General features: G+C 31.9%; 1 protein-coding gene across 2 annotated transcripts in view; it reads left to right on the top strand.

The window, feature by feature from the left end:
• The window catches only part of Rbp6 (RNA-binding protein 6), a 324,961-nt gene that overhangs the window by 300,876 nt on the left and 12,002 nt on the right, over positions 1-12,083 (top strand). For both annotated transcript variants that reach the window (XM_065344750.1, XM_065344752.1), the window contains exons 12-13: positions 8,796-9,095; positions 11,479-11,544. In XM_065344750.1, coding sequence (XP_065200822.1) covers positions 8,796-9,095; positions 11,479-11,544 — 366 coding nt within the window. The remainder of the gene's footprint in view (positions 1-8,795; positions 9,096-11,478; positions 11,545-12,083) is intronic.

Here is a 12,083-nt window from a genome sequence, read left to right as displayed (position 1 = left end):
GTTATAAAAATAAAGTTGATAGCTGTTAAAAAAAAAAATCTCGAGCGAATATAGAAATGTTTTAAAAAAATCCAAATCTCTCCATGCAAAATTACGAAGGTCCGAATCTCTACTGTTGACATTTTTTGTATGTCCTGGTCCTTTAAGGTTTCAAGGAAAGAGCCGGCTATAATAGTTGTATGAATTATTTGTGGGTTCAAGCCCCATTAATTTTCCTCTTGATACATACCTCCATTATTGATTGCGTTTTATTTATTTATTTATTTATTTATTTAATTTTTTAAATATCTACTAATTATCCTTTATACTTTTCATACGTAGATGATTATGCTCGTAGTAGCTATTTCGGTTTTATGCTGCAGTTGGAATGATTGTGTTCTTTTGATTCGTGTAAATTTTACAAAGACGTGTATTAAATTTGTAGATACTCATTTCATTTTTAATAATGATGAAGCTTTAGAGTAAAATCGAACTATTCATTTGGCACACATAAATAGAGAAAGAAGGGTATCTACTTGGAAAAATTATCTACTATTTATGCATCAAGTAGGGTACGAATATTATTGAATATGAATATTTGTGAACCATTCGAACTAGTTGAATATGCAACGTACTTGGACTTGCTGTACTTACCTTTCATAGTCATAACACTAAGATTGACCTTATTCCTAGAAAAAATTTGTTGTTCGGTCCTGTAGCCTGTACTTTTACCTACTTTTTCATATTTTATATTCCTTAGTTGAGTACGTTTCACCTATTCTACGATTGTGATGTTGTTGTAAGCCTTGAATAAGTTACACTTGTAATGAAATGTGCGATTATTTAGTGGAGTGGTGTCAACCGCAAACCCTCCCCCCTCCCAAGCATTTGATGAGTTCTTCCTAATTTTTAATCGCTCACTAGCCTCAGAACCAGGCCTTCATAAATAATTTATTATTTTTCTAAACCAAAAGTTTTTAAACATTTTTCATTCTTTTTTTTATTAACTTACGAGTATTTGAAAAGTAACATTTTGGTATTATTGGTGTGTATACCTTTGTACGTATAAATAACGTAATAAATAAATGTTGATCCTCTTCAATTTGAAGTCGTTGAGTTCAACTATCAGTTCATTTTTCAGATCAAAACTTGCTATCTCGAATGAGAGGGCATCAATTTTGCACACCACATTTTCAAAACTTTTTCGAACTTTTTTTAAAAAAATTATGGAGCATGGAAGGACCCCCTCCCTCACCCTTAGAGATCGTATCCGGAAAACAAGAAAGTGTCTACTCAAACTCAGTGCCCTCGAAAACTTCACAAATGAAACGTTATGCGTCATTTAAAATTTTTTAATGTTTTGGGATTCAAAGGAGTCGTATTGTAAAAATTAATCAATGTATCACTCGTGAAATTCTTTCGAATTTTAATTTAAAAAACTGTAGATAAGTCGTTGTGTTCTCCAGGGCATGAAAACATTCGTAAAAAAGATCATGTTTTTGTTGTATCTTTTTTCAAATTTTTGAATGACAACTTTCAACTTTTGTACTAGTTACAAAAAGTTGAACTTTCACCTTGGCAGTTCAATTTTCAGCTTTTCGAATTTTAGTTACTTATTTTGAATCTTCCATTTATAATCTCTTTGAAGTCCTGTAAACAGATTTTCTCCAAATTTAACCAGGTCTGAGGTATCAGCATTCAAAGTTTGTGACTACTGCAAGAAATCACAACTACAACAAAACTATTGTGATTGTGAGCCCCCCCCCCCCACCTGCTGGTAGTTAGGACGGAAATTGTGGCTATTCAACTGTATAAATCATCAACACAAAAAAAAGGGACAACGATTGAAACAGAATCGGAGGACTTGACTTCATTTTTGGTTCAAATATCTAGATGCGCGCGAACTAGATTTTATCGCGATTCTTACACTGAATAGTGAATTTACGGCGAACTGGTTATGCAAATCTATTAACATATTTTTTTAATGCCGCTCGCGTACAACCTGGCATGGCAGTACGTCATTTAAAGAGGTAGGTGCAGTACGCTTAGATTTTTTTAAAGGATGATTCGCGTTATTATTTTACGAATAAATTGGAATGATTCCGCCGCTACAAATAAGTACGGCATCTCTGTGATTGTTAATCGAATCAGTTTGAAAATTGAAGCTTCTTGCAATAGCTCTGAAATCATGTGGTATTTGAATATTAGATAATTGAATGTGAGCATGCAGAAACGTTTCAACCGTCTTACTTTGAGAGATTATAATATAATGTTTCTAAAATAATGCCACAAACATGTGAATATTTTTGAATCAATAAATGCGTGATAAACCATGTATGTAGATAAGTGAATAAAACAATGATTTCAACATCTATGAAGTTTGATTACCTAATGAGCTTTATAAGTAATAATTCTGTGTGTACTTATTTCAACGTGTACTTACGTCTATCATATGTTTTTTTTTTTTTTTTGATAGACCTTATTATCTACGTTGGTAGATACTTAGTAGTTTTGTTGATACAATTATCTACTAGATAGCAAGTAGATACCTACCTATAATTGTAGCTGAGCGATTCTCAATTTTTGGAACGATTTCTGTCCAAGGAGGCTGTTTCAATTTTTCTCAAAATGCATTCATAAATAAGTAATACCTACCTGTCAACACATTAACGTAGGTAATATATCCGCCCCAACTTAATTTCGAGGTAACTTCACATTTGAATGTCTTTTCATGCCTCAATCGTGGTAATGTCTATTCACGTAGCATGTGCCAAGAATCAATTTCCGCTAGATTTTTTTTTTTGTTTTGAACCAAGTAGAAATGTTGAATTATCTTGAAAATCGAGATCACCCAATCGGTTGTTTTTTTTTTTATTTTGAAAAAATAAATATTGAAACATGTTTTCAACTTTTTAATTTTGTAGATATTCTTAAATTTCCAATTCCAACGCATAATAATACTTAACAATAGAAAAAGAGCCTATGGAAATAAAGCGAGAAGAGTTCTTTATCTCGTTTGCAATTTATTTATTCAATTCGCCATTCTTACGCGCACACTGTTGTGTAGGCTAAATTATGAACACCAACAAAGGGATTATCGCTTTGTACCTACTTGTATATTGGAGATTGAAATAATTTTTCACACAAACCCTTCGAGAAACGGGCGCGTTGCCTTTTAGATGTGTTAATGGCTGTGCTATCAGTTACATTTTGTTCTCTTGTGTGTATGGTTAACAATATCTTGATGATTTTATCTAATAGAAGTGATATTGATATTACCTTTGATGCCTAACAAGGTTTATTTTAAGTGATTTTAGGTACTTTTTGCTTATTTCGCTTTCAACTTGAATCGGGCAAGGTAGTAATTGGGTAGCTGCTCAGACGTACTTTCAATTCAATTAACTGTTGGCGATGAATTTGTAAACAATGGACACTTTTCGACACATTTTCGATTATGCGTTGCGTTAGGTACCTGTGCCTGTGATGTTCGAAACATCTATCCTGAAATCAAGAGCAAAGTTTTAAAGCTTAATTTCGGTATTCATTCAATAGGTACCTACTACCGTCTTTCCAGAAATGGAGGAAAATTGCAATAATTCTCTTATAGAACGGATTGAGATTAATACTTGCTTGAAAATTACGCATATCTTTTTGTTGCATTCGAGTTTTGTTTCATAAGTTTTCCAAAATGCAATTCAGAGTAAGTGTATGTAAGCTTAAATACGGGTGTTCAATAGACTGGCGTAGGTATTTTTAGTTTTTCAGTTACATATTTTTGCAGTTTCTGGTAATGATGTAGGTACTAGGTAGTCTATCATTAAATACATATAATTATGTAATATTGTACGTTGCGACCCGTCTTGTAAAATAGGTACCTACTTATCGCTAATGCTTTTTATTATACCACACTTTATTGATTATCAAGGGCATTTAATCCTTAGAATGATCACCTTAAAGCAAACTTGGAAAATACTAAAGTCAGATGATATTCTATGAACATGATCGTTACATGGGTACCTCCTTCGCGTATTATATTAATTATCAAACTCTTAGTTTACCAAGTTTTACAATTTTATTTAATTATTACCTACCTAGAGAATATAAATCAATCCACGAATCAAAAATATTTTAAAATTTTATTCTCTTCTCATTCCATAACGTATCTGCTTCTTGGCTTCATGAAAAATTTTATTTCGGGGAAATGTTTACAGATAGTCAGAGCTACTCATTTTTATCGTAGTGATTTATAACATATATACGAGTAGGTAATATTTTATCACAAAATAGTTAGATGATTATTTCAACTTTCGGTATTAGAACAATTTCATTTCCGTCCCAGCACTGTGAACAAAATTACTAGGTGATAAGAGTTGTAGTTTGCCATTTTTTTTCAATCTGTCCTAGCTTCGCGTCATCCAACTCAAAATGATCATTTTCGAACTTCAATTTTTCATGTGTTCACAAGTGTATGGTAGCTTAGTAAAAAATTTTTTAATGAAAAATGAAACAAAACCAAACTGGGGTAGTCGAGGAGTGCTAACCGGAAGACAATAGAAGATTCTACTAAGATTTGCGGATATGCAGAATTTTTAGCTGAATTATCTGCTGAATTGACAATATTTCTGAGAAACAATGCAAAAATGCAAAATTCAATGAATGGGTTCTCGAATATTTATATTTTGTATTTATTGAATAAGATTTGACTTTGCAGATTTCCTACCGTTGGTAGGCTGCTATTTTGCTTACTTTTTGAAATTACCAACTTCCATATACATTAGTAGGTATAAACTGTAAAATTGTATTCCACGTTTTTTCTTTCAAATCTGTCTGAAATACCTTCTGCTTTAGATTTACTCATTTTATGTGCTTTGCGAGCAGTTTTGAGTTGTCTTCCATGAGCGCAAAACATCATAATAGGTACAAGTATTATTATGAAATGAAGATACATACGTGTATTTTATTAATTTTGGATAGAAAATTAACAACGTTCTTGAATGTTTTAATCTTTTTCTTTTTCCGCTTCAAAAAACACGCATTCTAACCCGTCAACTACCTAGCAAATTTTTCCAGATTTTAAAACCCAGACTTGAAAAAGTCTTACTTCAATGTTGATGATTTTTTTTCCAAAGTTTTGGACAGTCCTTTAATGCAAAAAATATACCCTCGTCAATACTGACCAATTCTTTCATGCCATAGGAACTTGCCCGATTTTTTTTAATATGTATTTTTAAAAGACTGACAAAATATCGAAAATTTTTCAATTTTTAAAAAAGTTTCAAACAGTCAAAAAGAAAAAGTGGTGTCAAGTAGTCTAAGAAATATTTTCTCAATTTTTTAAAAAACCAGAAATAATGTAAGAACTTATCCGGACGTTTTCAAAGTTTTCAGAGGTTAGCTTTGGAAAATCCAGATTTTTTCCACGTTTTCAAAAGTCAGCGTCACGCGTATCAGCGTAATGCAAATTGTTGAATTGTGTGGATAAACTTTCGGCGCAAAAAAACATATCCACGTCAAAATTATAAATTTTTTATGCGTGATCACGATTGTGTGATAATATTGGTAATGAGAAATTTTCAACTCATTTACCTATTAGGTAGCGATCTTCAGTTTGTTACTTAATTTTTTCGTTCACATCGCTTTTCAGAGCGTATCTAAACATGGGTAGGTAGATAGAGATACCTACACACGAACTATAAATTGTTTTTTCTTCTTTTTTTTCTTCAATTATTTATTCACTACCTAATAAAATAAGTAGAAAGGTATTTTCGATTAAAATGGAAGTAGTTCTTTAAGATAGAAAGGTACCATACTTACGTATATAAGTGTAAACTTTACAATCACAGTTCTGTTCTCCGAATCTCTAAGTATTTAGGTTTACTTATCTATACCTAGTAATTTGAAGATGTTAGTTTTAGGTATGAATCTTGACTGATTTGTAGTATGACAACACCAATATTATTCTGTTACTTAAAATAAATAAGTTGTTTTTTATAAACTGTATTCTTCATTAATAGTGTAATTTTAATCTTCAATCGCCATGTAGAGGTACTTGAATCAAATCAATGGTGAATGATGCTCGAAAGCAGTACGAAAAAACATCGTTTGATGCAGTACTATATACGTGATAAGTAACTAATATTGAACACGTTTTGTAGGAATTAGCCTATGGTAATTGGAACCCTTTAAGTGAAGTGTTATCTACGGTTATAGCGTCACAATATCAGACAATATCCCCTGGTAATCGATTTCAAAACACAATAATAGTTATGGTTGTAGTCTTTACAAAAAATTATAACATTTTCATCTAGCACGTGTGTAGAGTATTATTAGCGCATAATGATATCTAAATAGGTACGAGTACCTTATGCCTGAAAAATGTTGTTCATAGCACTGTCATTATTGCTTTGTACTCGTAGGTATATACATAGTGTACGTATTTTACACCTACATCATATATACTACATACATCTATTGATTTTCTAATGATTGTGGATATGGAACATACATCGATATACATATTAATAAGTAATAAATCTTTCCACGTAGTTGCTTACAACCTAAGTATTACGAACAAGTTTGCTCAATTTGAAAAATGCTTACAAAAGCATTTACACCCAGATTTTCCAACTGCAGTGCTGTATTTTCAAACTGCTTACCTATTTAATAATCTTAGTACTTACCTACTTACCTACAAATTTTTCTTACTTGTAGTTTTTATTTGAAATTAAAAATTATTTCTCAGTTTGTGAGTTGTTTTCTGACAATAATTTTTCATTTTCACTCTTGCCTTTACAATTTTTCACTTAACTTAGGAGTCGTTGAAGTTGTGTATTCATTTTTTAGAAATATCTTTCGTTCATGAAAAACACGATAATCGGGTAGCGCTGGCCATGAAGGGAGGGAAGTGGTGTAAAAGTAAAACCGTTAAATATCGGTTTATGTATAGGTATACAATATACGTACATTATATTGAAATTGTGCGGTTTCTTTCACTTGTTGTTGGGAGGTTGAGAACTGTTCACTAATACTTACATCTTAAAAAGTTGTAAATTGAAAAAAAAACTTTAATTTTTTCATCCTGATTGGTAGGTGAACCAAACGTTGATCCAAGTTCTTTGTTTTTTTCAAATAAATTTCAATTAGTGCTGTCGAATTGAATAGGTACAATTACTTTTTATAAATCTTATTATAGGTATGTACTAGCCATAGTAGTGAGTAGATACATAAAATATAAAATTCATCAACTTCGATTGCCACAGACGCACGAGTTTTTTTCTCGTAATTTTACGCTTATATTAATTTTAGCTTACATATCGCGTTGCTATTATTTAATCATCATCGAGCCTACTCACCTACATTCTTACATAATTGAATCGGTGAGAACTGAAAGGGATACAGTCACATTTTGACACTTTTTACTTTTTTGCGGATATTTGCATATTGAAGCGCGGCCAGTGTTGCCAGGTAAGTATGCGCACAGATCGCAAGATTTTCCTCCTGAAATCGCCCAAAATCGCCTCATCACCTTTTTTAACCATTCTACCAAATTTCTGAGATGCCAAGTCTCAAATTTGGGCGTTTTAAATTGCCCATAAAGCAATTTGAGAGTTTGAAATCAAAATTTCAGTCAAACCAACTCAAATGGAGACAGATTGAATTTTTGAAAATTAAACTGAGAGATTGGGTTCAGATTCTCCACAAGTATTGATTTATCATTTTATAAAATTACAAAATTTTTATTAGTTTACTAGAAAAACTTGAGAAAAATTCACCATCTAATCAAGCAATTTCTTGGTAACGTTCATAAAATATGGCCATAAAGATCCATTTTACAAAAAGAAGAAAGGTATTTTAGCCCGAGCGAAGCGAGGGTGAAAATTTTTATGATAAATGCATTAAAAATGCAAAAAAAAATACCTTAAAAAGCATCAAAATCATAAAAAACTAAAAAAACACGAAAAAATCTCAAATCGCCCAATTCCCCCAATTCGCGAAGCACAATTTTTGACCGCAAAACTGCAAGTTCAAATCGCCCAAATCGCGATTTATCGCCCAACCTGGCAACACTGAGCGCGGCTGATTAACTAGCGTTGTCCGATTTGCACGAAACTGTCGGGAAGGTGTTTGGCAACACTGCACTGGAGCATTAACTAGCATTAAAATCAAATTTTTTCAAAAAAAATTAAATTTCATGAATTTTCTGGAAAATTGCTAAAAAAAATAACAAACAACTTCGAAAAGTATCATTTTTGACATTTTTGTTATAATAAGTTACTAAAAATACGCGATTTTCAAAAAAAAAAAAAAAAAAAAGATTCATGTATTCAATTTTTCCGAGATGTTTTGGTCAATTCGATCGGTACAACTGGCAAAGTGATGTACTTCGGTGTAAGACTAAGTCCCATTCTCATGCGAGCGATAATAGAAAAAATTTTGGTGATTGAGAACGTCTTCAAGCGGCAATGGCGCTATATGTGAATTTTTTTTTATTTTGTAATTGGCCAATTGCGTTGAAAATTTTGTCGTGATGGGATCGATTCTGTTTCAATGGCTAAAAGCGTGTTTCCCAAAACTTTTTGGTTTTTAAATAAATGTACTTGAATCAGTTTTTCGTGTTTCCTGAAAAGAGCGAAAATGTGACTGGATCCCTTTCAGTTCTCGCCGATTCAATTACGTATCTCTATCATTGTAATTTACGATTGGATTAGGTATCGAATTGTGACCAATTTCGTGTATTTTTCCATCAAGTACATACATATTTAATTATTTATGCAAAAGATGTTGTCATTATCTAATTGATGATTTTTTGTTATCAGGATACCCTAGTTACGGATACTACCCAAATCCTGGAGCAGCAGCTGGTGCTCCTGCTCCTCCACCACCTGTAACCACCACACCTAGTAATGTTGAACGAGGCACAACAACGTATTATGATTTCCAACAAAATGCATCAGCTCCAGCAATTCGTAATGATTCGCCTTTACATCGTGGTGATTCGGGTCAAGTAAATAATACTGTAACTTACCGATCCCAACGTAAAGCACCGCCACCTCAACCAATACTGATGCGCTCAGATATGTATTCGGGGGACGAACGAGTTAAAACTTATGTCACAGGTAAGATTCTACTCTGATTATTCAACTGATAATAGTATCTCAACATCTAAATACTGAACCAGATCATGTACGTTTAAAGGACGAAAATTTTCGTTTAAAACGATTATCCGCTCGTCTGTTTGAAAAATGGTGTAAAAATTAAATAAAGCAGTTACTTAATTTACTTGGCTAATACATAATAAGAGTACAAACGCTAAAATCTCAAAAGTTAGTCTTTTTTACCTACACTTCAATTTTTTCCCAATTTTTGCGTGTTTTACGGGTACATATGTATTTTAAATCATTTAATACGTGAATTCAACAACCAAAAAATGATAATAATAATATCTAATAATCAACGAAAGATGGATGTGTTACATCACCTACTACTGCATTTATGATGAGTGGTTTCTTCAATTAAAAGTGTTGCTTTGCCAAACATCGCTATCCTAATCACCAATTCTTTATTGTTCTGCAATTAACCCATATTGGTAAATTTTCTAATGCTCGTACATTTTTGACCGAAGTTGATATAAGTTAGTATGCGTTTCGTTGATCATTATATTTTGTCCAAGACTAGCAATATTCAACTTATTAAGTTTATTAAACGTTCAATTTCATTGCGATACCTTTTTGAAATCAATTCAATGCAGATTCGACATCGATTTTATGCCATGTAGGTAGATCAAGATGGTAAAAATTCTAAAAAATCATCAAAGCCGGCATAGTAGGAAAGTGTTGATGGACTCTTTATTAAGAAATGAAAACTATCTAGGAGTATGCTGTTCTATTAGGTCGTTGTTTTCATTCTTAAATCTGGTGGCTAGTAGTTACCTAATCTAGCCACCAAATTCATAAAAAATAGATATGTGCTGATAAATTTGCCCAATTTTAAAATTTCAAACGACAAATTGCTAATGAATAGAACCTCCAACTTTTGTTGGAGCCTCCAACAAAATAATAGAGTAATATTTTGAACATAGTTTTCAACTAAGTTTTTTTTTTTTTTTTTTTTCACTGTCGCGTATTAAACTAGGTATTATTTACTTGTGTCTGTCTAGGTACACTACACCATATTTGATGCATCCTTTTAAAAAGGAACTGCACTCGAGTACCTACTCAGTTTTTTTTTTCAAGGCACAGGGCACGTGAATGAGTAGATCCTGTTCATTCACGCGTCCGCCTTTAATTTATGAGATTACTGGAATTCGTTTTCATTGAAAATAATAGGTTGCATGGTAGGTATGAGATACTATGTAACTCGATAAATCGTGGGTAAAAAACTTGGGAATAATTTAATGCCGGCCCATTCACTGATTAAAGTTTTGGAAACATTTGTATATTTCACTTGGCATAACAATCTCGTAACGAACAATATAGCCTAAGCATTGAACAAAAGACATCTCCATAAAAGCTAACTTTTACTGGTCTAAAACGCCTGTTACCAAACGCGAAGATGAATAATTAATATAATTGAAAATAAACAGCTTTGTGATTTCGGTCATTTATGTATTATTACCATCAAACATTTGAATGATTAAAATTTTCGTTCAGCCGGATTGCCACATTGCTTACAGTGTTAGTCGTGCGTATTTTGGGGTGGCAGCAGCACATAGTAAAATTAATGACTTTTCATATACTTATGCTCGCATATTACAATACATAGGTACTGTAGGCCTAACCCACGTCAGGTAGTCGTTATTATTAGTTATTGTAAGCATTTTGTTACCTACCTACCTACATCTTTTGTTGATACTTTTTCAAAATAATGAATATCTTTTCAAAATGAATCGTTAAAAATAATTCATCAGCGTTTAGGCGTGATATATTTTTTTTTACTAATTATTTAAAAAATGGGCTAATTTACGTACCTACATACTTACCAATACCGAATAGATGCATACATTTTACGTCATTGATGTACCTACCTATACGAAATCATATGAGATTAAAATTTGTTACAACAGAATCCTATATATCTTAAGTAGCTCTTGCAGTAATATTAAGTTTTAGGTTTGATAAAATTTTTACTTCGGAAATTTTCGTTTACATAGTTTCCGTTGTTGCTTATATATTTCATACATGCGCAATTTCTATACAATAGGCCTAGGTGTAGAGAGCCATCATTCAATAGGAATAATAATACTCTTAGATTTAGTTAGCAATGTTTTAACTAATTTTTTTTTTCTTGATTTTTTATACCATAAATATTTTTATATATTGCACCAAGCGTTATTCCAAGTAGTGATAGTGTTTGTATAAAATGAATAACACCCGCTTATCATTCTATACTAACAATTTTTCAACTACAGTCATTTGGTTGTGTTGCATTTCATCGCTTTTCTGGGCCTTTTCATGTCTTTAACTTTTTTTTTTTCGTGTTATTTTTTATATTATTTTTCAGTTGACTTAACGAATGGTCAGATGACACCAAACAATAACAATCCAATGTTAACGCAAGCACTTTCAGGTACCTATATATTTTAATATACCTACCTATTTTTTTTTTTTAAATAATCGATAATTTTTAGACGTTTAAACGTGGGTTATTTCATATTTTTAATCGAAAAGTTGACATTCAAAAAACCGCAATACATAATTTTCAAGTCGATGAAAAAAAAAAATTGAAAAATCGTTTCTCGATATTACATTTTTGCTCCTTGAAACTAAAAACTCGACAACTGAGTATCCGTTCGAAAGATTAATTTAAAATGAACATTCCGCGAAAACCATACGTTTATCCGAAGTTTTTCGACTACCTACTTGAGTTTTTGAAATTGAAAAGTATACTGGATCATACCTATCGTACCTGTTTTTCAAACGTAGGTAGTCGGTTACGAAATTTCATTTCGCTTGTACTCGTAGGTGTAGTGATTTTCCTAGTTGGAAATTTTGATTTTAAAGATTGACATTTCTTGACTGACTGGTATACTTACTTTGAAAATTTATCACACCTTGAACCAATTCAAAATAAACATTTACCTAGGCTAAATTAAAAGATTCTAGAAT

The sequence above is a fragment of the Planococcus citri genome, chromosome 1 (assembly GCF_950023065.1).
Source record: "Planococcus citri chromosome 1, ihPlaCitr1.1, whole genome shotgun sequence".
Taxonomy (NCBI): domain Eukaryota; kingdom Metazoa; phylum Arthropoda; class Insecta; order Hemiptera; family Pseudococcidae; genus Planococcus; species Planococcus citri.
Note: the sequence above shows the minus strand (reverse complement) of the source record. Positions and strands in the feature narration are given on the sequence as shown.